This window comes from Hippocampus zosterae, chromosome 11 (genome assembly GCF_025434085.1).
Source record: "Hippocampus zosterae strain Florida chromosome 11, ASM2543408v3, whole genome shotgun sequence".
Taxonomy (NCBI): Eukaryota; Metazoa; Chordata; class Actinopteri; order Syngnathiformes; family Syngnathidae; genus Hippocampus; species Hippocampus zosterae.
In genome coordinates, this window is record NC_067461.1 from 21,100,187 (window position 1) to 21,127,416 (window position 27,230).

The window sequence follows — 27,230 nt, forward strand, 5'->3', positions numbered from 1 at the left end:
CCGAATAGTGGTGGTTCACTGAATTACATTTAGAGATTATAAAGTCACCTCAACAGTAATAGTATCCCCCCCTCCCCCACTCCTACCTCAAGTATTTTGCTTCCTTTTTATGTGAGGTCGAAATTATAATAAAACCTTTCACTTCTGATCCTAAAACTATCCCCTCATGACTCAACAAATACATTTCCAAGGATGTCCACTTAAATGCATTTCTGTAACTCTTCCAGTCTCTTTCAAAAACTCTCCCTGCAGTCTCTCTGATTATGATATTGTGACATTCTAGGCTCAGTGGTCAGTTTCCTCCGAACATTTCCTATTTGAGGAGCTGCACTGTGGGCCACAGTCATGAGGTAATGAGGCTTCACAAGCCCTTTGTGTTGCTAAAGGTTTGCTTAATTCAAAGCTCGCTAGCGCCCTCTGTTGCAAGCTTTAAACGATGACTGACAAAATTCTGTAGATTTCGGTCATAAAGGAAAATATCATGTCATCTATTATGATGCATTACTTTGTAAGATAAGATAGAAAAAACATGTAAAACCCCTAAATAATCATAGAACCTAGCAATATTGCTCATTATTCGGTGGGGTTGTTCAGTTCAAAAAGTGAAACCCATTAAACACAGAGGAACATAATTTTCATGAAGTCACTTCCTATCTAATTTAATTATTGACACCATTATTTTGTAATATCCCAAATGTTTGGTGTGAGTCCCCAGTAGTTGGAATGCTCGACTTGTACATGTGATTTAAAAAAAAATCAAGGGGTTGAAGCCAGTGCACACACCTTTATTTGATTACATGATGATACAAACAAGTGACTAAACAAAGCACATCCCTCTGCTTCTGCGAGTGAATGTATTTATTGACTGAATGATTTGTCTGGAAAAACAAATTATAGAATCACAATTAAAAATGAAGTGTTCTTTTTTTCTTTTTTCCTCAACATGCTTACCGGTAACTTTTCAATTTTAAGTGACACTTAGGGAAATGCATGTTCAATTGCCGCATTATTTTGTGGTTCTCTGGGTTCCCTTCAAGGGATCCTTCAACCCAAAAAGTTCTTGACTGTGAGGCTAAAAACGACGTCACTTGTGGTTTCCACAACAAAATGTAATAATTTCTTCGTTGGCCCATGAGCAACACGTTTAAATATGTTGATGGAAATTGTTTTAGAAAAAAAAATGAATGGTGGACAATCCCAAGACTTTAGTGCTGGCAGCGTGAGTTTGGTGCCGGAGGTGATGATATGAATGCAAACTGCTTTCTGTCTCTATTGGTGTCTTGTGATTAACTGGTGAGCAGTCTCAGGGTGTATGTTTCCCACCTTTTGCTCAAACTCACCTGGGAGAGGCTTCAGTTCCACATGAGCCTGAACAAGATATGCGGGACAAAAAAATTGGTCTATATTTTAGGCTAGTTGTGAATCTCAATGTGGTACAATGCAGTGTATATTATTTTTAATCTCTTTTAAATATCGTCTACTCTACTGATTTTAATCACTCAAGGTTAAATGAATAAATCTCAACTGTTCACACGGTCTGACTTATATCTTAATATCCATTTTAGATTTCAAGACCTTACGCAAGGTTTCAATGATGATTTCCTTGTTGTTGGCCACATTATAGGCAGTTAAGTTCACGAGACTGTCAAAATTTTCCGGAGAGTAGACAAGTTCTTCAGTCTTGAAAGGGGAGTTGCTGCTCTTCACATCCACCTCTCCAGCTTTTATTTCTTCTGCAGTCTCGCGTTTCACACCTACAAAGTTAAAATGAGGACCATCATTGTTTGTGCCTTTCTGGTATAAAATCTGAAATGTATCTGCTGATACACGCGGATCAATGCGCAAACCTGCAAGAAAGTGGAACTGCGATTGCTGTGATCAGGGTATGGGAGGGTTACTTTAACCCTTTTACCTGTAGCCCGATAACCTGGGTATCTGTCCACTGTAGTAACCTCTGTCCCTGATAGCGTTAAAATGCATTGTGAGATAGTTACTCGTTGCTGTTAAAAAACAAACAAACAAAAAACGTGGCAAGTAATGGAATAGAAGTTCCATTATATTAATGTAACTTGTTTACTTTGAATTACTTTTGGACTACTCCGATACCAAATATGTTAAAACTTTCAAACATCAGGAAAAAAACACCACGAGGTTCATTCATTCATCTTGAATCCGCTTGATCCATGAGGTTATGTTTTTTTAATATACAGTATTTGTCTGGTCTGTTCTGCCTTATGGGTGTTTAAAAAGCATGGTTTTGGAACGCAGGAGGAAGCCTGAGCACCTGCAATTCCAAAACCAAAGCACAGAAATTGTGAGGAACGAGATCGACATGCAAACTACCTGTGCACCATGCTAGCGGGATGGATGGATGGATAGAGAAATGTTCACCTCGTGAGGGAGTTTAGATTTGCTAGCTTCATAAAGTTTTTCAGAGCTTTGCACATGACCAGTGTTTGTCACAACTAGTGAAAGATAAAAAAGAGGAGTTTGTTGCAACCCCCTCAACTCACGTACACACACAAACACACCCACACCGTTTTGAAACTGAGTGCGCTAAGACCAACAAATATCCAGTTCGTGACCCGGTCTCATATTCTTGTTGGCCAACAAAAATCTTACGTGTGATAACCAACGACATTCCATTTGGCTTTATTATGAACAGGTATCCACTTAACTCTGTCAATGCTTGTTTGGCCAGCAAGTTTGAGAGCAGGCGTCGACTCGAATGCGCCGTCTCTCACCCCACATTATTATTAATAATGATAATAAAGTGCTTTTCACAACACTCAAGGACACTTTACAATCAAGAACTAAAACAATAAAACCACAGATAAAATTATAAACAAAAGAAGAGATCAATTTAAATGGGTTAAGTGGGTTTTGAAATGGGATTTGAATGTGGGAGAGAATCGCGGGGTTTTCCTAGATCTAAAAAAAGCTTTTGACACAATAGATCACAGCATATTATTGAAAAAACTAGAAAGATATGGCATTAGAGGTGTAGCTTATAAATGGATAAAAAGTTATTTAGAAAACAGATATCAGTACGTGCAACTCAACAATAAAAAAACGAATCAACTGAAAATCACTCACGGAGTTCCTCAGGGGTCAGTGCTTGGTCCAAAACTATTCATCTTATATATAAATGATATCTGCAAGGTCTCAAAACTACTTAAATGTGTCCTATTTGCTGATGATACAACTTTCTACTGTTCTGGAATAAATCTGAAACAGCTCCTGATAACCGTAGAAAACGAATTAAACAAATTAAAAAACTGGTTCGACAGAAATAAATTGTCACTTAACCTGAAAAAATCGAAGTTAATTGTTTTTGGCACAAGACCAATCAAACACCAAGCTAAAATTATGGTAAACTCAATTGAAATAGAAAGAGCGTATGAAACCAAGTTTCTCGGATTAGTAATAGACTCAAAACTATGTTGGAAACCACATATCGATAACGTAAAAAGAAAAATAGCCAAGACCGTAGGGATCCTCTACAAAACCAAGGAAGTGCTAAATAAGAGATCTTTGTACACATTATACACTTCATTATTATTACCATATATGACCTACTGTGTGGAAATATGGGGAAATGCCTGCAAAACAAACACACTCCCTATTCTCAAACTACAAAAAAAGCAATTCGAATTATTAATAGATCAAAATATACAGAACCCACAAATCCACTATTTATCAAATACAATACGATGAAATTTTATGACCTGGTTGACTTTAAAATCGCCCAATTAATGTACAAAGCACACAATAACCTGCTCTGCCAAAACATTCAGAAGTTTTTCGAAATTCGAGTAAGCAATTATGAATTAAGAGGTACCAACTTATTCAAAAAACTCAAAACAAGAACAAACATCAAGCAAAGAAGTGTATCTAGCAAAGGTGTTAATCTGTGGAATAATCTCGAAACGGACCTAAAAATGAGTAAATCGCTTGCTGAGTTCAAAAACAAATTAAAAAAAAATAGTACAAACAACCTACATCAATCAGAGTTAAAATGATAAATTCTAAACATTAAATATAATGATAAATCAGAACTACAGTAAATTGATAAATAGAGAAAGGTATTGAAATATCCATTATAAATACAAGAGAAAATTGACACAAGAGTGCCAGGGTGAGGATGTATATAATCCCGATACAAACCAAAAGCTGTAAAAATATCACGGTTAAGGGTAAAGTATGAGCCTTAATGGAGACTTCTTACTTTTTCTTTTCTGATTGATATAAAAATGATTTAGTAGATATAAACACATAACGGGGTAGGACTAGATAAGTTTTTTACTTCATCCTACTCCCTTGAACATAATAACTGTGTTGAATGAAGACTGATTTCTTTCTTTTTACTTTTTTTATCTACCTTATTTTCTGTCAAATTATTACTGTATATGTTTTATGTTCAATAAACAAACAAATAAACAAAAATCACTATTACGGATGTTGGGTGGATTACATTAAAACTGTAATCCTGCAGCATAATCCACATTTTCAATAAATGTACCTTGAATGAATTGTAATCTGAAACTGGCATGGAATAGTTACTTTTTTTGTATCCTAAATACTTTATGCCGGTACATATATTCAGTTGGGACAAGAACCTCAGACCCATTGTCAGGCTATGCCCTGTTCTTTTTGGTGCATGACCATACCAATCCTCATTTTGTTTGAGTGCGTCAGTCGATGATGAACACAATGGTGACTAGACACCCTGGTTAGCCTTTCGAAAGACCTGAATCCAATCAAACCTCACTGGAACATTTTCTAAAAGAGCACCCATTGCCACCAAAGAATGGCACAGGAGCGTATTGATGCCTTCATCCATTTCAGATATCATGAGTTGTGAAGTTGGCTGTGATTTTATTTGACCATTTTTTTTTGCCCATTTGTGCGGATGCAGTTGGGGTCCAGCCCTTTAAATGAACCCACCTGGTTCTTTGAAATATCTGAATGAATCATTGACAAGTGGGAAGTAAATCACAACTGGTGCCTTAGGATTCTCCATATCTTCAAGAATGTAAACCTCTCTCTGAGGTTGTTCTTCCAGGGTGGTAAAATCGATACGAGGGAAGGGCATGTCGTGGTCTTGACAGTAAGACGCTGTCAACTTCAGTTCCTGTGAACAAAAAAGGAATGAATGATGAGTGGAACATTGTAATTACTTGAGAAGAGATCTGTCATGATTCTGTTTGTGACCAACAGGTGGCGCTGTAGGGCTCCACCTGCAGCTGCACACCTGTTGGTCATTGTGTCATCAGTTGTCTGTTTTAAAAGGACTCCTGGCACGACCATTGGGTGTCGGGTCATTGTTTGTCATGTTTTTTGCTTCAGCCATGGTTTTTGTTACTTTGGATTATTTTTGTTTCCATGACTTTGTTTGTTTGGATTTGGTTTTCTCAGTGTTTAATACAATTTGTCAAGTTCACCCTGCTCCTCCTTCCTGCCTGCTAGTGATGGGTCCATGAGGCCTCATGAGGCGTGCCGACACACTGACACACTGTGTTGATACTGTGTCGCTGACCACTGCCACCTGCTGGAACTTCAAAATCCCTGCAGTCAACCCACTTGACAGACTGAACTGACTGATTTGATGATGGAGTGTATACAATATCATTCACATCCATGCATTCATGTTGTATCATGCAATGTGTTTCAATAATGGGAAAATCATGTGAATGAGGATGCTTGTGGGCTTTGTCTTCACAAATTTTTATTTAGAAAAATAAGATTCTCCAGTGTTTTAAATTTCAGTGTGTTGTGTTTCTTGCATGCTGTGGATTTCCAAAAGGAGATCAAAATTGCTTTACACGGCGGACAATTTGTGTTTGTCCAGAAGCTGCTCCATAATATGTACCTACTGTAGCAACGTCACTCGAATGAAGCGCGCCTCAGCAGTCGATAGTCCACTGCTCTGTGCTGTGCGCGCAAGCACGTACTCAGGGAGCCGACGCAACCCACATCACATATTAAAGAAGCTTTTGAACTACGACAACAGCTAAACTAGCCTAGCCGACGCTCGAAGTCAGAAAACACTGTGTGGCGGGCTTTTGCTACGTCGACTCATCCCCATGGAATGAGTCGACGCAGCCTGGACTGTGTCGATGCGGTTCATGTGTTGGTCACATGAACCACATGGACCTCAGTGGGAATTTGAGGTCCGCTGGCTGAGGACAATTAGTGGAGCCCAGGTTTTAAATCAAACATGGTGAAGTGGCATTCAACTGTTATGCTGCATGCAAATTGAAAACAAAATCTCCATTGAAGGTGAAATCATCCCAGAGTGCAAATGCATTTTAATCTAGATTTAAAATGATGCTTCCGCCCCCCCCCCCCCCATCTTTTTAGCATTTTAAAAATCAAATTCACTCAATGGTCTTTTAGTAATCTTAGAAAGCTACTTTCGATTTCTTTCATTTTTTTTCCAAATTTAGTCATTTTAACAAGCTGCTTTTGTTCTTTATGCTCTGTGAATGTCTTCAGTGTTTGTTGATGCTTTTAACTGTGAAGCACATTGAGTTGCGCTGTGTATGATCTGTGCTATATAAATAAAGTTGTCTTGCATTGCCTTGAAAGAGGTTCACTTTTACCTTGAAGATGTCGCTTGGGGTCCAAGAATTATCAAAACAAATGAAAATGTCCACTTCTCTCTCAGGACGTAGGACGGGCGCACAGCCGATGTTGATGCAATGACCAGAATCAATAAGCTGCAGAAACGAATCGCTGGGTGTCAGTAAGTTTGCAAAAGCATCAGGGTGTGATTCTGGAAAGAGAATAAATGGGGCTCATGTCATGAAATGAAAAAAGAAGCTCAACCATCATATCCATTGTGCGACCCAATACAGATTGGATGTAACAGTGGGACAAATAAAGGATATCTTAGATCTAACATTGTTATTAAGAACTAAAAACAGTAAAACAGATGAATTTATTTTCATTCATGTCCATTTCCCCATCATGCATTGTAAATAAGCTTTAAGCTGTTAAAAAAAAAAAAAAAAAAAAAAAAAAAAAACATTTACGTACCTTTCCAGGCTGTGAAGTTGCTATGTGTATTGTAGCTTGAGTGCAGAAAGAGACCATGCATGAAGTTGTATTCTTTAGAACTAAATGGGCGATTCATTAAGACGTCACTGATGATTCTGGAGACGACTGAGGATGGCTCCATATGTTGTGTATCAAGAGTCAACGGCTCGTTTTCAGGCTCTGCGAAAAGGGAAAAAACATCGGGTTGTGAATGGACCATGGATCATTGATATAGAAGCAGCAATTCCTTTGATGATAGTTGAATTTTGTATTCAATAAATTTGAGGAATCAAATCCACAAAAACTACAGTGGGTGTAAGAAGTTGACATTAAATTGAACTTGGGTTACTTCCTTTTAGAGATGGATGATGATAAACCCGAATGACGATAAACTCCCTCTCCCATTTCCAACATACTTGGGTGACAAGTATGTTGGTGTCACTGGTGCCACTTCTCGTGGGCATAGAGACCGATCCTTGAGCCGCAGACTCGACCACAGATGGAGCAAGGGAAACCGGATACCAGGGGGGTATCAGCTGCCCGCTGATGCGTTTCTCGGTTCGTATGGCTTAGTTAATTTGGTGTGTATTTGAGAGATTGCAGTGGCACAAGTGATCTGCCAGGTTGGTCTGTTGAGTGCAAGTGTTTCAAGCTGCGTGGGGTTGACGTTGGCTCGCTTTAGGAGGTCCCTGCTGTAGTCCTTGAGGCGTCGCTTTTGCCCCCCAGCAGAACGCTTTGCACCTCTCAGTTGGCCATAGAGGACCTGGCGGGGCAGGCGGTTGTCTGGCATGCGAATGGTGTGTCCGATCCACCGAAGATGTTTCTTCGCCACGGCCGCTTCCATGCAGATGGAATTGGTGCTTTTGAGGATGTCTGTATGGGGAATTCCATCTTCCCAGGACAGGCCGAGGATCTTTTGCAAGCAGCGGATGTGGAAGGCTTCCAAGGTAGTAATGTGCCGGCGAAATGGAGTCCATGACTCTGACCCATAGAGCAGAGTGGAGAGACATACTGCATTATACACAGCAATCTTGGTACGGGTCTTCAGGTTTCGGTTTTCAAAGACCCTGCTGCGTAGGCGACCAAAGGATGATGATGCTTTATTAATACGGGTGTGGACTTCAGTGTCAAGGGAACAATTTGAAGATAAAGTGGAGCCAAGGTAGGTGAAATGGTCCACTACTTTTAGTGGAGTGCCATTAATGTGAAAGGTGGGGGATGTGGAAGTTGGGGTAGTGAGTTGGAACATGACCTCAGTTTTTTTAATGTTAATCTGAAGACCAAAGGATTGGTACAGATTGAAGATGGTGTCCAGGGCGTGCTGCATAGAGTTTGAACTGTGAGCTGGTATAGTGCAGTCATCAGCATACTGAAGCTCACAGATCTGACAGATTTTTGTCTTTGTGTGAGCCTGGAGCCGTCTGATGTTGAAGAGGCTTCCGTCTAGGCGGTACTCCATATGGACACCGTCTTCATGTCCCATGCCACGGTGGAAGAGGCACGTAATGGCAGAAAGGAGGATGTTAAAAAGCACTGGAGCCAAGACACAACCCTGCTTCACCCCAACTTTCACCTTGAAGAGCTCTGACTGGAGTCCTCCAATGAGCGCTCTGGCTTGCATACCATCATGCAGCTGCTGGAGGATGCTGAGAAACTTGGGTGGCACCCCAAGTTTGGAGAGGTGTTTCCAGAGCAACTCACGGTTGATGGTGTCAAAGGCTTTGCTGAGATCGATGAAGGCTATGTACAGGTCCTTGTGATGTTCTCTGCTTTTCTCCATTAGCTGTCTTAAAACAAAGATCATGTCAATGGTGGATCTAGTCTTCCGGTAGCCACACTGAGTTTCTGGAAGCACACTTTCTGAGATGTGCTTGACCAGCCTGCTGAGCATGATTTTGGCCAAGACCTCCAATAATACCAGTAAAAAATAAAACAACTTCGCTGAGTGGTCATCTTCTATAGTGAAGTGTTCCAAGTTTATGAAGCCCACTTTGAATTTTCATCCTTTGGTCTTTGTGATGCCTGGCTGGGAGCTATGGAATCTTGCTCCTCACCCAGAACCTCTGGTATTTCACACGTTGTTTTAGATGCAGGGAAGTCCACTGGTGTTGTTCCAAAATCTGGCAAACAGAAGAGCCCGGTCTTCTTGTTGCAGTCAAGTAATATGCCTGTGTAGGAGCTGTAATGAGGCGAGCTGCTCTCGTCGAGCGAACCAATGTGCTCGTGTCAGGAGTCAACATAAAGGAATGGGGACATGGCAAAGCAATTGGAGTTTTTCCTTCCGTAGCGGTATGAAAGTGTTTTTTTTTGGCCAAAACACTTTCATACCGCTAGGGAGCACCAACAGCTAGCCAAGTGCCTTGTGTTTAGACAAGAGACAAGTGAATTTGCGACGCATGAATGCAGGACTACGGTGAAACAAATATGCAAGATTATAAAATATTTTTTTCTTTGTGCTTATTTGATTTAAATTCAAGCTTTTATAACATAATTATTCAATGTTAAAAAATGGTTATGGTAACAATGTAACACGTTAATTGTAAAATAAGCTTCTTTTTTTCACATTTTCAGCTAGTGATGTGCAGCGAGATTTTTTCAATGAAAGAAGTGCGCCTTGGCTTAAAAAACTTTGAAAACCACTCATATAGAGCCTTCACAACTGCTGCAGTTGTAGCAAAGAGAACTGGTCCCAAACACGGACATGAAACATATAAATACAAATGGCATTGCAAAACAATAAATGAAAGCAAAAGTTATGAAGACAATGGATTCAACAAAAAGGCTCATAAACACAAGGGGCTAAATCTCCTTCGAAGTCTTGCTTGTCTCCTTTGTTTAGTCAATTAACTATGCTTTTGGTATTATCTTTGTTACATAATGGCTGCGTAGAGCTCACAAAGTAGTTTGTTTGTTTGAGTGTGTGTTGGCGTATGCACATGTAAATTTGTGTCAGGCAAAACCCTTTTAGGTGACAATTGGTTCCTGCTGATAATCAACACTAGTTGGCAAAGGAACACACTAACAGGGAAACAACCCAATGGGGAATACAGTATAAAGAGATCATCAGAGAGACATCATATATAGGGTGCATCAGATTATAGGGCGCACTTTTGAGAAAATTGAATGCTTTTAGGTGCGCCTCAAAGTGCAGAAAATATGGTAATTGCTTTTTGTGAGTCTTCTTTCAATTCCTGGCTGCCTGTAAAACTTTTATCACATACTGTACATATACATCCTGTCTTACATCTTGATATGGAATAATTTGAGTTTTCATAATAATGGCGAGGCACAATGGTCCACTGGTTAGCACGTCTGCCACACAGTGCAGAGGTGCGGAGTTCGATTTGAGGCTGCGGCCTTCCTGTGTGGAGTTTGCATGTTCTCCCCGTGACTGCGTAGGTTTTCTCCGGGGACTCCGGTTTCCTCCCACAAAATCATGCATGCTAGGTTAAGTGGACACTCTCAGTTGTCCCTATGTGTGTTTGTGAGCGTGGATGGTCGTTCGTCTATGCACGCCCTGCGATTGGCTGGCAACCAGTTCAGGCCCACCTACTGCCCAAAGACAGATGGCATATGCTCCAATATACCCCGGCACGCCCACAACAGTCGTGGGGATAAAGCGGTTCAGAAAATGGATAGATGGACAACAATGGCACAGATTAAAAGACTTGATGTAAATTTCATTTGTAATGAGTTACAGTACATTCTGCTAATATCCTAATATGTTGGACAAGTAGATGACCTTTGTATTGATGACTTGTATTCTTTGGTGTTCGACTCAGCATGACTTAGATTTGTTCTTGATTTTACTGCTTGGTGCTTTCTACCGCCTTTATTACGGATTCGTCTTACTGTTTATTGTGTATGTTAAATCGCTCCATGTACAGCACTTTGTTTGCAGCGATGGCTGTTTGAAAGTGCTCTATAAATAATGTTGACTTGACTTGACTTGTATGACTAAAATAAATGGATGACTAAAAGTAATTTAAATACAAACAAATATATTCTAAGTCCTCTATTTAGTCCATTCGCTTTACCTTTGTTGTCCATATGTGGTCCGCTTACGGTCTCATCACTGGCGTGGGTCATTAATTGAGACATGGTGACTGCAAAGAAACTGCTCCATATTCCTGATTAGGATAAAAAACAAACAAACAAATAAACATGTACAGTGTCTGGAATTGTCTCTTCATAATTGTCTTGAATCAGTCGCAAGTTCTAGTTGTCTGAGAATGAATTATTACTGAGTCTCTTTGGAAGGGACAACAGGACGGCGGTGTATGTGTGTGTGGCGGTGTTGTTGTTAGCCTCCTCCTTTGTGTAAAGATGGTCTTTCAACCTTAAAGGTCGCATGGCATCAAAATATTTTTTTCCATCCATCCATCCATTTTCCGAACCGCTTGATCCTCACTAGGGTCGCGGGGGGTGCTGGAGCCTATCCCAGCCGTCTTCGGGCAGTAGGCGGGGGACACCCTGAATCAGTTGCCAGCCAATCGCAGGGCACACAGAGACGAACAACCATCCACGCCCACACTCACACCTAAGGACATTTTTCCCGCCCACTGTTTTATGCATAGCGTTGTTCAAACGATATAAACATACAAATATATATGTGTGACATGTTCAAATTTGACATTTACGCGGTTTAATGTTTGCATGTACAATGAGTAAGCCTTTGAAAGGCAAAAGAAAGGCTTGCAAAACAGGTTGATTTGAATTTTTTTGTCGATGTGACGATGCAGTACATTCGATGCTCATTGTTCAAATACCTTCCGACTACCTGGTTGCTACGCGCCCATTCATCCCCGGGAAAATTTATGTCCGGCGACAACGTGCCTGCATCATGTACAAAGCTCAAACAGTGCAACAAACGCCGACCTCATAGAAGTTAATGAATGAATGAAATGTATTTGGGGAGAAAGTCCTAAGCGCCAGAAGATGTTTGGGCACATTTCATGGAGGATGGCTTTGTCAACATATGTTCTAAAACATGCCACACCAACAACCAAATTAGTGCTGTCCTAAATCGCCTTGTGCATGAATTGAAGAACCCTGACAAAAGTAAAAGGGCTTCGCAGACAACCAGAACAGTCCAATTGCGATCGATTCAGAATCAAGTGACCTGGATGAGTGAGAATGATAGCAGCCACGTTCATACCAATCAGATAAGAGATGCGGATTTCTGGGAGTTTTCTGATGAGATGACCAAGGAAGAACTGACTGCCATAGTCTTCAGCACGCACGAAAGCACCATACTTTTGAAAGCCAACCTCATAGGGGGTGAACTCGCACCACTCTGGTCATTGGTAATAAAGAGAAAAGGGATATTCTGGAAAATAACTTAAATGCTCCTTATGTTGAGGTGCATTTATGTTGCCAACATATCAACTGTTCATGCGTTATTATTTAGCGTCAACAAAATCTATTGCACTACTATAAGCAAATATACAACAGCTGGCAGTGCGCCAGAATGATCAACCCCTCCAATGATATTTACCAGCTTCTGATTCACAGCCCATCCTCTCCTTCATATTGACAGCAGTGTATATGGGCAAAGGATTTTGGCCTTCATTTACCGTCTTCCGTTGCTCAGAGAGCGTATTGACCACTTTCTGCAAGAGTTGAACAATATTCAGAATATTCTTTTGCAATGTAAAAAAAGTGAGCAATGTGTGAGTTTAGTGAGCAATTACTCACCTCGCCAAAAACAGTTTGTTCATACAGCAGGCCTGCCAAATCAGTATGGGATAAAATATGTCCTTCCTTAATTTTTTCTTCCATTTCGCGCCTATAGTATTCCATTTTTTCCAGAGTTAAGATACTCAGGGCATCCTTGCAGATCTCTTTTCTTATTTCAGCGATGACACGATCGATGCCGTCCTGTGACCAGTTTGCATCTCTGAACAAGGCACTCATAGTCCTATTCACAATGAAAATGTCAATAGTGTTAAAAGTTCAAAATGAGAATCCATAGGTCAATCATAAATCTTAGCCCGAGAATTCTGTCAAAAAAAAAATCAATGTTGGGGTGTATTACATTCACAAAAATACCACACATGTTTTTAAGAGCAGGCTCAGGCACCACCTATGTCATTCAGTTTTTCACAAGTATTTCTTTGTTTGATATTCTTAGCTTTGTGTGGTTTTCCACATCCTCATCGAGTTCGCAACGAAGGCTCTTAGGGTCCTTTTTACCTTATACAACTCCAAGTATTCAGTGATCCATGTATGTGGCATAGAGTCATAGGCTTTCTTGTAATCAATCCAGACTGTGCACAGGTTGGTATGTCGGGACCTGCAGTCTTGTGCGACTGTTCTGTCAACCAGGAGCTGATGTTCGGCTCCTCTGGTATCTCTTTCCTGTATGTCTGCCTCTGTTATGGTAACTGGGTTCTGTTCTGGGAGGTTGCTGTGCTCCTCTCTCAGGGTCACCAGCCATTGTGCACTGCTGTTATGTGCAACCTCCTTCTCCCATATGCCTTTCCAGTACCTTTCAGTTTCCAGTCTTGGTGGGTCAGCTCTGTTGTTAGGACCCTGCCACTGAGCGTACACTTTCGCAGGTTGAGTCGCGAACAGCCTGTTTATTCGTCTGGCCTCATTCTCTGTTGTGTACCGCTTTAGCCGGCTGGACAAGGCTTAGAGCCTTTGTTCGGCAATTTCTAGTACTTCAGGTATGGTCATCTGGATGTACCTCTCGGGCATCGGCCTTTTCATCACACCTCTCTGGGCCTCCGTCGATTTACTCACATCTTTCCGAGCCACCTTGATCTTAGCCTCCAACCGTATTTTCCATGGTGGGTAACATATCTCATGGCTCCCATGGTTGCTCTTACAGCCGAGCATCTCGAGGATCACTGATGCTGAAGCATGTATCAGCTCATTGGTTTCCGTGAACGTTACGGTCGGAATCGCCCTCAGTGCTGCATTCACACTTTCCATGAGACTTACAGGTGGTACTTCACATAGCCGTTGTAATCGGTTTCTAGGTTGCACAGCTTTCATTCTCGCCATGATCTTAGCTTTCAGGTCAGTTGCTGCCTCGCTCAGCATCTCTTTAATTGGGGGTGGCCTTACAATCTCATCATCTGCATTCATTGGGGCTTGCCTCCCAATCTCTGGTATGACCTCCTCCTCTGATCTGGCAGCCTGGGGCCCTTCACCATGGAACCTGCGCTGCACCTCATCAATCTCAAGTTGTGACAGCAATTGCCGTTTGTGGATGTTGGAACACTGAGCTACTAGTTGTTTCGTGGTCAACCGTGACTGTGGGTTTCGAAGTAACCATTTAGCCCACATTCTCTGCATGTAACCCCTCTGACTAGGATTGCTTGAGTAGTAGCATTCCAACAGAGCCATGTTATCGCATCTCGCCCATCTCCGCTTTGTTCCAGTAGCCCATTTTTCATCAAGGTGCTCTGGTTCCCCAGCACCTGACGCAGACCTTGTTTGGCCGGGCTACGACTGAGCCGGCATGTCATTCATTTTATTGTCTCTCATCATTGTATGAGGTAGGCATTAGCGTGAAGAAGCTTGGAAAGTGGCATATAGAGTGTAACAGCATTTTGTGATACAGTCACCCATATTTAGTGATGTATCCACTTTCAAAATATAAAGAGAGATTCTGTGATTGGTTGGCAACCAGTTCAGGATCTAGTCCGCCTACTGCCTGAAGACACCTGGGATTGGCTCCAGCGGGCCCTGTGACCCTAGTGAGGATCAGCTTATTCCAAAATGGATGGATGGATGGATGACAAAGAGAGATTTTTTTTTTTGAAGCACATTTTAAGATGACAACAAAGTTCCTTCCATTTGAATGGCTGAAACATTTAACTCACCAAGTCGATCCAGACACTCCTGTGATATAAGATACAATATCGAGGACTTGTATTTCCTTGAGGCTTTTTAGACTGCCCAACAGGCTTGTCATTGCTCTGGATCCTCCCCCTGAACCCACCACTGCTATAGTTGGCACCTAAATAAAGGATACACGTTTCATTTATACAGTGGTAACTGTAAAATCAAACAAACAGTGTTCAAGGATGATTCATTCCTATTTAGAATGCATTTGCCCCATGAGTAATAACTGAGAAATATGTTCTCTCTCTCTCTCTCTACACATACAGGTGTGTATATATATATATATATATATATATATATATATATATGCCTCAATTATTGCATCAATTGAACTCAAACATAATACACCATTTAATACAGTCTTAAATGCATTAAATGGCATAATGAAAATATACTGTATATGCAAAATAGAATATATAATTCAATACACAAGAATATACAGTCACCTGTTTTAAAAAAATATGAAATAATTACATACATACAAATAAAAACATTCATTGGGAAGGCAAAATAATAAAAAAATAAAACTGTCATGATTCTGTTTGTGAGCAACAGGTGCCACTGTACGGCTCTTCCTGCAGCTGCACACCTGTTGGTCGTTTTGTAATTACTACTTTAAAAGGACTCCTGGCACGACCACTCGGTGTCGGGTCATTGATTGTTTGTTTGTTCCTTCCTGTCATGTTTATTTCAGTCATGTGTCGGTCACTGTTAGGTTTTTGCTTCACTGATGGTTTTGGTTTGCTACTTTGGTTTCTTTTTGTTTTGGATTTAGTTTTCTCTTCTTCCGAGCCGCTTGATCCTCACTAGGGTCGCGGGGGGTGCTGGAGCCTATCCCAGCTGTCTTTGGGCAGTAGGCGGGGGACACCCTGAATCGGTTGCCAGCCAATCGCAGGGCACACAGAAACGAACAACCATTCGCACTCCGACTCACACCTAGGGACAATTTAGAGCGTCCAATCAGCCTGCCACGCATGTTTTTGCAATGTGGGAGGAAACCGGAGAACCCACGCAAACCCACGCAGGCCCGGGGAGAACATGCAAACTCCACACAGGGAGGTCGGAGCTGGAATCGAACCCGGTACCTCTGCACTGTGAAGCCGATGTGCTAACCACTGGACTACCGGGCTGCCTAGTTTTCTCTGTATTTTATCAATACAATTCGTCAAGTGCACCTACTCCTCCCTCTCCCCTGCTTTTTGGGGTCATCCACCACCACGCAATGTGACAAAAACATTATCCAGTGCAAAAACAAAAACCAAAAAGCGTAATCGTACAACATTCCTTTCTTGCAATTGTCGCTTTTCACTTTTCTTGGACCATAGTGGTGGGCAGCATTGCCTTTTCAGTACGAATGCTGGTACGCTATTAGTGTAAAAATTTAGAGGAGTTCATGTGGCTCTCAGTTTTTGGTGGACTTTGACAATCTGCAGCGATCAAGAAGTATGTGACGACTTGACAAGTGAGTTGAAATTGTGTTTGATTGGAGATTGGCTCATCATAAACTTCAAGTGCAAGACTGGATTGCTGACCCGAACGTCATGACCAGCGTGACTTACATTGACCTTGTCCAAAAAACAAAACAAAACAAAATTCCAAGATGAATTCTTCACCTGGCTTGCTGATGGTGGAGAGTCAAGGCCAAAGAGCTTTTGCATATTCTGCCCCACAATTAACTTCCTCTTCTTCAAAAATTCTTTCTCTTGCGGTGGAATGTCAAAATCCAGACGGACTGCAATATGGTCATCGACGCTACAGATTATCATGGAAACAAAAACAAACAGATTTGAATCAACAGTTGGCAAATACCAATAGACAAATTTTAGTAGACACGGTACTGGATACATTTTGATTTAGAGCACATAAGAAAAAATAGGCTGTTTACCACTCATGTGTCTCAACATCTAAATCCACGGTGTCCTGTGGCAGAGGGGAAACACATCAGTCAAATCACAAGTTATTATGTCATCGAACCAGTCAAGTGACAATCTTTACAAATTGTTTTGTGTCGATCACCTCAGTTTATTTTTGATACAACAAAATTATGTCTGACGTAGTGTGCTCGACAATGAAGCTAATGCTAGCGTTAACGCTATTATGTCAACATTTAGCTAGGGTTTTGATTTGCTTACAGCTGGTTTACTAAGCTTCAATGCAGAAACCATCTCTCTCTCTCTCTCGCTCTCTCTCTCTCTCTCTCTCTCTCTCTCTCTCTCTCTCTCTCTCTCTCTCTCTCTCCACACACTCACATCCATCCATCCATTCGTTCATTTTCCGATCCGCTTTATCCTCACAAGGGTCACGGGGGGTGCTGGAGGCTATCTCAGCTGTCTTCGGGCAGTAGGGGGGGGACACCCGGAACCGGTTGCCAGCCAATCGCAGGGCACACACAGACAAACAACCATTTCTGCTCACAATCACACTTAGGGACAATTCAGAGAATTCAATCAGCCTGTCATGCATGTTTTTGGAATGTGGGAGGAAACCGGAGTGCCCGGAGAAAACCCACACAGGCACGGGGAAAGCATGCAAACTCCACACAAGGAGGCCAGAGCCGGAATTGAACCCTGCCCCTCTGCACTCTGAGGCAGACATGCTAACCAGCCACATATAGTTGGTGAAAATTGATTGCAATTTTCTGACATCAAGTGAATTTAAGATAACTGGAGACTGTTTTTCAACTTACTATTTCTGTAAAAGTCAGCATTTTTGTGTCAAGAAATACTTTTGGAAATCATAGCCACGTCTGATGTTGGCACAACCCCCACCCCCACACACACACACAAAAACAAACAAACAAAACAAACAAACAACAAAAAAAAACTAACGAATGAAAGTTACGAAGTCTGCTGTGCCTAAGTCTCAATAAATTAAGCTCCTATAAGTCATGGAAAAGCTCGCTTCCGATTCAAGTTTTCTTTCCCAGTCACACAAATTGGAGCAAACGAAAATATCCAAATTGAAAGAAACTTCCAAATCGCCCATTATCTGTTTTATTCATTTTACATTTGTGTGCTAGATCGGAAATCCGAAAACAAGTTGTTATCCATTTTTCCATTTTAATATTTGGAAAGAATATTGAGATAACCAGTCATTGCTCGGGTTCTTTGAGCTCCTGTTTTGTTTTGAAAAACAAATGAACAAATGATATATGGTTTCTTCCAAAATGCAGGAAATGCTTCCTGGTAATAACCATTGCTTCAGCTAAATACAGTACAGCAATCCCTCATTTATCACAGTTAATGGGGACCAAAACCACCCGCGATAAACGAAAATCCACGAAGTAGCGTCCAATTAACCTAAACAGGTTAAAAAAAAGTTATATATATATTTTGTCCGCAAACGGTCCGCGAGAAGCTGCAAAACAAGAGCGAGTCACATAGAGCAACTTATACAGTACTGCACTCCATGTATATGTAAAAACAAACAAAAAAAACATAAATTTTTTTTAATATGTTTGAAAAAATCCGCGATGCACTGAACCCGCGATAAACGAACCGCGAAGTAGCGAGGGATCACTGTATAGTCAAAAGTACCATATCATATCATTAAATAATAATACTAATATTTCAGATTACTTACCTCTACTACTTTTACTGTTCACTTCATTGAACATTTCCCTCAACTCACAAGAATGACACTCCTTGAAATAGCTTAGACTGAATCGTCAGGGTTTTTGATATAAAGGTTAATTGTTACCTGATCAATAACAAGAGACACTTTGCAAGTGTGTTCAGGTGGTAGTGGCTGAAGCCTTGCCACACTCGAGGGGGCATCAACAGCAGAGGTCTGAAAAACAATATGCAATATAGTTGAATCCCACCATTTGCATCAGGTTCCAAGAGAAGCCACACAGACACTAGCAAACATCTTAGAGCATAGGTGTCAAACTCAAGGCCCAGGGGCCAGATCCGGCCCGCCAGGTCATTTTATGTGGCCCCCGAAAGCAAATCACGTGTGTCAACTTGCTAAAATCTGTACCGAAATGTCAAATTGTCACGTGTAATCAATAACGTTGAGAATTTGAAATAATTTTGTTACCCCGTTTACCCTCACTTGAACAATAATTGAACAATCTCTTTTAATCGACTTGACTGATATCAAAATGAGTAATCTATTTATTTGTTTTGTACAAGGAATAATTTTGTGGTTTCACTGTCATAACGGCCTTCCGAGGGAAGACGTAACATCAAAAATTGGCCCGTGACTAAAATGAGTTTGACACCCTTGGCCTAGAGCTAACACCAACATAACATACATCCTGATTACTTACATTTCCTTGACAGAAGTAATAATTAACCCCTTGTTATATTATCTGTGCAACTGAAACTCACAGCCAGTCCAAGTTCGGTCGCCAAGTCTCTGTTAATGAAAAAACGCAGCCTGGTGGCTTCCTTTGCTGTTAAACTCTGATTCTCGGGACAGGCCCCACAAAGCTTTATCGTTTTACCCAGGGAATCTATTGAAAACAGGGAGAAAATCCTTGATTGAATTTTCATGAATAATTCTCATGGATATATGTCGACTGCACAAATGTCAATAATTTTATATTTGCCATCACTTCAAAAGTACCTGTAGACACCATTGTTCATATCCAGAAAGTGGATTATTTGATTCGTCCAAATCATTCTGAATCAAAGCAGTTTCTAATGTGTTGGAATGTTAAATGCATCTTACAAGTTTGTTAAGTTGAGTCCAGACAAGTGTAAACTGTAATAAGTCGACATGTGGTATTGTTGAACAGAAACAGTGTTGTACGCCCCACTCGGATTTATTTGGCTATGCAAAAGCTAACAATCAGTACCATACCATAATTGTTTAGAAGTTTGTCGACGTTGACGTCCAACGCAGAGAACGGGGGAGCCTAAAGGAAAGTTACATTAGACATTATAGCAAATACATGCAAACTCAACAGTTGAAAGGGTTCATACACTGAATGCATAATAGTGCAATTGATGTGGCTTACCAGGAGAATGCCATTACTGACATAGTCACTTGGAGGCTCCTCGCTAAAAACAAGAAAAAAAAATCAAACACCAGGTACTTGGTAAGAATGTACTTTTCACATTTGAGAGCAAATATTTGATGAAAAGTGCAAAATGTGTCACCTTTGGAGCATTTCAAACAGGATTAAAATTTGGTTTGTTGTCTGAAAAAGCATGGAAACACGGTCAAGGTGAGGAGCATGACACAGAAACGCATCAATGAGGAGAGAAGATCTCATATCAGGTAAACAAGATGCAGTCAACAGACATAAACCAAAACCAAAATGGATTAGATTACACCAAGCCCAAAGTTTCTAAGAAGTGCAGTTATAAAATTTTCAGGCACTGATGAAATCCCCTAAACTACAGAAGAAACATAGCCCCTTAGGCTGAGGGCAACTTTGCCAAAAGCACCTGCAAAAAGGTGCACCCAAAGTAAATTTGTAGCTGTTCTTGAACCATTTGGAGTATCAGCATAGTTTTAGTCTCTTTATGAAATATTCAAAATGTAATTATTTTGAACACCCCCACCCCCAACAGTCAGAATCGGTTTAAGTGCTCCTGTCACTGAACTATAGATGTTTGAAAACAGAAAGAAAAGGCAAATCTTATGTTTGTCTAATTTCTTTTCACAAAATCTGCCTTGAAAATGAATTTAGAATGTTGATTAGACTTGAAAACACTACAGGATCAAAGCTTGAGGTCTCCTCAAGTTGCAGTTCAAATTTGACAATCGTAAAATTCAAATCTCCAGAAACTCAGCTTTTAAAATATGCATAACATGCACATGACGACGTGCATCAGCAATTTTTTTTGACAGATGATGGAGCCAAAAAAGTATCCCATGACATAACCTATATGGGTTTTTGTATTTTTGAAACATTGCGTCTGCCACATGCTGCAACCTCAACATGCATGAAGAGATCTCATTTTGTCACCTCACTAGAATTCGCACTGGCCAGACGGTCGTCTGTCAGAGTCACGGAGGAGACTATCGTATATGCTGATTCACAATCCTGGTTATTTCACAAATCGCTGCAGTCATTTTGGTATTAACACTTTTCGACAAGGAATACCCCCCTCCCCCACTCCTCCCAAAAGTGTTACTCGTGCTTGCATTTACCTCAGAATTTAAATTGAATGCTATTCTTTCTTTCTTGCCAAGTGTGAGGTTGCTGAGATCGTACATAGTCATTGACAGGAGGTCATCTGAAACGGGGTCCTCGTCAAGCAGCCTGATCTCTAAAACATTCTGGAGGAACATCAAACTACTTAGCACAGTCTGTAATTTTGAAATCAATGTGTGACATCACCATCCAGTAGGGTAAAAATGGTCTTTTAAATTGTAATACAAACACGCTGCACTTGAGGACACCGTCTTATGATAAAAGAGTCCCATCTTTCATCCTTCCATGTGGGCTTACTTTCAGATGGGAGGGCACCCTGAAGGTAAACGTTTCATTCCATTCCGGATTGTTGTTATTCTGCACTGTTTTTGTGTTGAATGCACTTGCATTTGCCGTAGGAAGATAAAGACTGACATAACAGTCTGACTCCGAAACTGAAACACAGTGAACAAGGAGCGGAACCATCAAGAATCATTGTTTGACTTGACGTGTCCTTGATACACGGGAAGAAAGTTGTACTTACAGTAATCTTTGGAATCACCCAGTTTGGCTTTTAGTACAGTCACATTTAATTTCCAGTAAGAAACCCCTTCCTTCTGTTGAGGGAGCCAATAATAAATGATTACCAGCTGGAAAAAGCCCTCATAAGCCAGCATTTAGATGGACTTATCTCGTGCAAACAATCACCTGAATATACTGTAACATAACAGCTTTCGGTGTGACATGAAGTAATCAATAACTCATTTGACCGAAATATATAGTGTAATTTAACTGTATTTATTATTTGTTATATTAATCAAGTTGACACAATTTTTTTCTTTCCACAATAATTCATTGTGATTTATACAGGGAAAAACCATCCCCTTAATGTGTGGCAAGTATATACCCATCCATTCATCCATTCATTTTCTAATCTGCTTATCCTCACGAGGTTTGCGGTGGTGCCAGACCCTATACCAGCTGTCTTCGGGCAGTAAGCGGGGTACACCATGAACTGATTGCCAGCCAATCACAGGGCACACATAGACGAATAACCATCCACGCTCACACTCACATCTAGGGACAATTTAGAGCAGGGGTCCCCAACTACGGCCCGCGGGCCGGATACAGCCCGTGGGCACATTTGACCCGACCCTCTAACCCTCCTGTTGTCCTCGGGTCAAAATGACCCGTCACTGTGTTAAAAGCGCCCCAAAACCCCCTAAATGATCTTTTTTTTAACTTAAAATGTTATGACTTTTCCTAGATTGTCCCCAACTGCAGAAAAATTGAAAGGTTGTTTTTATTCACATTTCCATGGAAGCTGTACAAAAAAAAGTACAAAGGTGGTCTTCGGGGCAAAATGACCCATGACGCAAATAGGGTTGAAATCAAAGTCACAAAGTTATTTACACACCATAGAATGTTTCAGTGTTTTAGTTGTGTCTTACATCAATTAGTAGAACACGTGAACAAGACAGTAGCAGACATAAACAAGACAAGATAGGTGGCGTTCTCGTAGATGGCAGAACTCTTTTTTTGTGGATTTCAAGGGGCTATAAAGAGAGAGAGTTGTTTAATTATTATTTATTTCCTGTTTTTTCTGTGAAGAACTCCGAGAGGGTTATTGAGTTATTATTTATTTCATTAATACTGTTATTATTTGTTTCCTGACTTTTTTTCTGTAAAGAACCTGGAAAGGGTTATTTGGTTATGTGTGCCTTTCTGGGAAAGAATAAATTTTTTAAGCTCCCCTACGATCGTTGATGTTGCAAACTGACACCGGCCCCCCATCAGAGAAGGGAAAAGTTATGTGGCCCTCATAGGAAAAAGTTTGGGTAGCCCTGATTTAGAGTGTCCCATTAACCTGCCACGCCTGCCATGCATGTTTTTGGAATGTGGGATGAAACCGGAGTATCCAGAGAAAACCCACGCAGGGTCGGGGAAAACATGCAAACTCCACACAGGAAGGCCAGAGCCGGAATCAAACTCTGCACCGCTGCACTGTGAGGCGGACATGCTAACAGACCATCAAGCATGCCACCCTAAGTGAACAACATCCATCCATCCACTCATCCATTTTCTGATCCACTTATTCTAATGAGAGTCGCGGGGGGGGGGGGGGGGGGGGGGGTTGCTGGAGCCTATCCCAGCTGTCTTCGAGCAGTCGGCGGGGTACATCCTGAACTGGTTGCCAGCCAATCGCAGGGCACATATACAACCATTCACGCTCATACTCACACCTAGGGACAATTTAGAGCAGGTGTGTCAAACATACGGCGACCACCGGGCCGCTGTGTTTACCATGACATTTAAATGATTTTCTGCTATGGACCACTCATAGCTAGAATACCATACATTCTCATTTATTTACAGTGAACGTGTATGTTTGCTGCATTTTTGTGTAAACAATCTGAAATGTTTATGTAAATTTTATATGCATCACTGTTAGAACCAAGTTCATTTCAGTTCCAAATGTCTTACCCCCAAAGAAAAGCCTTTGAAAGTGCTCACAGCTTTCCTCTCACTGAAGAAAAGATAAACAGACATAGTGACATTTTCAGATGAAATAGTCAATTAAACTGTTAAATAAAAAAACAACTCCAAAAATCTTACCTCTCCTTGATCGTAAAGGCGATCCAAAGTTTACCCTTTAAAGACACAGACCGTCGAAGGAAAATTAGGCAAGGACCACATGCGTGATGATGATGATGTTCACACGACAAACATCGAAAATGCCTCGGCAGTGGCGATGCCATTCAAACAAGGCGCTAACTACACAGAATGTACTACATCAGCCTATCATCAATCCGTTACTTAATTAACATAGAGGGCAACCAATCAGATGCCTGCATCACCGCTCATGCGCAAACAGCTAGTCAGCGAATTACCTCTTATTTTAAGGCTGGGGTGCCCAATACGTCGATCAGAATCGACCGGGAGCCAGCGAACTGGTCCCAAGAGGAGATGGGTGAGGAAAAAAAAGATTTGTTTGTTTGTATCTTTAGCTTTTATTCATTTTCGGCCTGTTCCGACTGTTGCTCATTGTGGTGTGCGTGCATATCGCTATTTATTGTAAGGTCTGTTGGCAAAAAAAAAAAAAAAAGAAATAATAAAAAAACACGGTCAACAGTATCTTGTGGAAAGCAAAGGTCGCGATTTGGTGACACAAAAATGATCATGTTTAAATTGTCAGGGTGTGTTTTTACTACTTTCAGAGAATCGGCGCACCGGCGACTCCAGTTAGCATTAAGGTGTCGGCCCAGCAAAAAAGCAGCCAATAGCTCAAAGACATTGAGGTCCATGTGTGTCTGATTTGACCTTACACTGTGCTCTTGTATTTATTGTGTGTTTCTAGCAGCGTTGCCAAACGTCCCTTGAAAAATTGAATGTTTCGAAAACAACCACATTGAGAGTAAAAATAGAGATGAGTTTTACTGCATTTCTGTGGAAATAGTCTCTAAATGTTGATGTACAGTAGTTGTAACGAATAGCGTGCAAATGGACCATGCCTCCTCATGTCCATCACCCCGTAGCCCGGATCATCACACCTAGCTGCTCCCTTCTGGTGCGTTCAAAGATTTTTCCAGGCGAGGTGTTAAAATGAATGCAAGTTATAAATTGTGAAATGAGTAGAGGTTTTAAAAGGACATTTAAATAGGCTCAAAATGAACTTTAACCCTTTCATGCACCCTGTAATCTAATAACATGATAAATTGTCCACTATCGTGACCGCTATCCCTCAAAAGGTTAAGTAAATGAATTGAGTCTCACCCGAAATCCGCGATGATGAGCAGACACTTTGCACATTGCCCTGTTTGGATGAATAAAAGGACTTCCCTTTTGCCGACGGAACACCCACCGCTCCCGAACCCCCCACATACATACCTCAGGTTGGATGGCAAATTCCTTGATTTCCGTTTTCCCTTCTGTCAGTGTGCTGATATCAATCACCATTGTTTGAATCAATTCATCAAACAGGGGGTCCTCATCATACAGATGAATCTGGAGAGTAGTCTGGGAACATAGCACAATATTAACAGATTATAGCTTGAAATGTGAGAACAATTCAAGGTTTAGCACAGACATTCATAGATGCAGTGACTAATAATAGTATTCATAATAATAATAATAATAATAATAGGATGTCACAATAGCTGATTGGTTAGCACATCTGCCTCAACAGTGTATGGGTTGAGGGCTCGAATCTGGGCTCAGGCCTTCTTGTGAGGTCTGTTCTTTTTACCAATTATCGACCAATTTTTAAGTGTTTTGGGGGTTTTCTGAAAAGTGATGGCTTTGGGGATGCAACCGACGATGATCAGTCACCACTGACGCAGCACATAGGGCACTCTTTCTCTTTTGGCTGAGATATTGCATAGGTTGTGAAAGTCTAGTTTATTTATTTATTTGTTTATTTATTTTTGCTGTGTAATTCCAGAAAAAATAAGCATGCGAATTATATAAAACAGAACATCTTCATAAAAATAGTCAACAACGTTTTCCAAGAAAAGTCAACGTCTTCCCTGCATTTTGTGATGTGTGTTTTGCGCTCCACGTGAAGTTTCAAAGTCCTTGCTATCTTGAAAGGGCTCACCTGGAAATTATTGTGGAGTGTGAAATTGAAGCTTTGGTTCCATTCTGGGTTTTTGTCATTTTCCACAGTAGTTGTCTTGAAAACAATTGCAGGTGGGAGAATCAGCGTGACATAGCAATCAGACTCTGACCCTGAAATATGAATTAAAAAAATTTGATTTGGACAAAATATGACAAAAAGAATCACTTTAGTTCAGATGAAAATGATATTCTCACAAACCAAAGTCTTTTGCGCGAATGTTTTCTGCCTTCAGTACGGTGACAGTCAACGTGTGGGAAGAGACAGCCTCGTTGTGTAGAATCATGCAAAAAGAAAAAAAGGGGGGACGGGGGGGGGGGGCGTTCATCTAAGTACAGTAATTAAAAGAAAAGAACTTCTTGGAGACATTTGGATATTTTTTTAAAGAATATTTGCAATTAAAAACTGAAGTGCACAGTTAACACGATACATTGCAATAATCTCATGTAAATATTGCTGGAATGGTATAAGTAGTATTCAAAATAGTACTGAAACAGTCATGCAAAGTATTGTATAGTCACACTGCAGTACAGTACTCAACATGATGTAACACTGTATTTTCCAAAACTAAATCTCTCACGAGATTATTTTCGATGAGCTACGATACAGGAGGGATGGGCAATTCCAGTCCTGGAGGTGACCTATCCTGCATGTTTTAGATGTTTCCTTCTTCCTACATACCTGATTCATATCATTAGGGTTGTTATCAGGTGTCTGCGGAGCTTGGGGATGAGCTGATCATTTGAATCAGGTGTGTTTGTTGTCGGAGGATACATTAAAAAATAAATAAATAAAAATGTAGGCTGGTGGCCCTCGGGGACCGGAGTTAACCATCCCGGCCGGCTCTACACTGTTAAACAGACCAGTCAACGTTCTCTTACACACACGCACATGCATACACACGTATAGTGTAATGACTGAAACTTGTAGGGAGACGTCCTGGAAGTGTTTTGGTTTAAAAAAAAACCCACAAAGACAGCAGTGAACTCAAACTTTGTGAGAGCCACAGGAATGTGAATGTCATGATTTATAGTTTTGCCACAGCCTGCCCTGTGGTTGGAATTAATTTCCAAACTATGTATTATTTATTGTTTTCACCGGGTCATGTTCAGTAAAACATACACAAATGCATTGGGTTCACTATTTAACGGCAATAGTCATGCTTTTCATAATGCACCAATTTATAGGTAGAAGTTTCTATTTGCAACGCTGCTTCTTCAGAGAATGCCTTGCATCTGAAGGTAAAATTGATATTGCATGAAATCCTTTACCGATTCGAAAATCAAACAGAGTCAATCGTGAACTGTAAATGGATTTGAATCGGGACATTGTGAATCAAATCTGAATCGATACCCAGCTATTCAGTTATACTTTCCACGTACTGTAGTTCTAAGGAGTCACATCTGTGGACTGGTCGTAGTATATTCACGACTCCAAAAGGTGAACTGTCATGCATGAATATCTTGACAGAGCTAAGATCAGCAACACCGGCTGTATTTGTTAACTTGGTCAATCCTCACAGCATTCAATTGATCACAAGTGGACTACAATTTAATGAACCCACTTGGTGCGATTGAAATCCCTGTGAGGACAAAAATCTCCTGGATGAATGAAAAGCGTCACAGA

The 27,230-nt window shown here is 40.9% G+C and overlaps 1 protein-coding gene across 1 annotated transcript; it reads right to left on the minus strand.

The window, feature by feature from the left end:
* Positions 1-764: 764 nt before the first annotated feature.
* LOC127610727 (cytosolic phospholipase A2 beta-like) lies at positions 765-25,890 on the minus strand. The gene is made up of 24 exons (XM_052081192.1): positions 25,806-25,890; positions 25,587-25,717; positions 24,878-25,006; positions 23,606-23,640; positions 23,474-23,516; positions 21,534-21,606; positions 21,308-21,444; positions 21,007-21,135; positions 20,007-20,047; positions 19,865-19,907; positions 19,708-19,762; positions 19,233-19,357; positions 18,598-18,687; positions 16,784-16,818; positions 16,512-16,650; positions 14,877-15,013; positions 12,739-12,961; positions 12,539-12,653; positions 12,200-12,337; positions 11,079-11,171; positions 7,042-7,221; positions 6,606-6,778; positions 4,948-5,134; positions 765-1,754 (listed from the first exon to the last, which is right to left on the minus strand). Exons 1-24 carry the CDS (start codon positions 25,888-25,890, stop codon positions 1,543-1,545), a joined length of 2,748 nt encoding a protein of 915 aa, XP_051937152.1. The 3' UTR covers positions 765-1,542.
* Positions 25,891-27,230: the final 1,340 nt, after the last annotated feature.

Excerpts from the sequence above, each read along its gene's own strand:
- LOC127610727 (XM_052081192.1), bottom strand. The coding sequence starts at position 25,890 with ATGATTCTACACAACGAGGCTGTCTCTTCCCACACGTTGACTGTCACC. Across the intron at positions 25,718-25,805 it reads CATTCGCGCAAAAGACTTTG|GGTCAGAGTCTGATTGCTAT; the intron begins GTTTGTGAGAAT and ends TTCATATTTCAG. Across the intron at positions 21,607-23,473 it reads TCAAAGGCTTTTCTTTGGGG|AAGGAAGGGGTTTCTTACTG; the intron begins GTAAGACATTTG and ends CTCCCTCAACAG.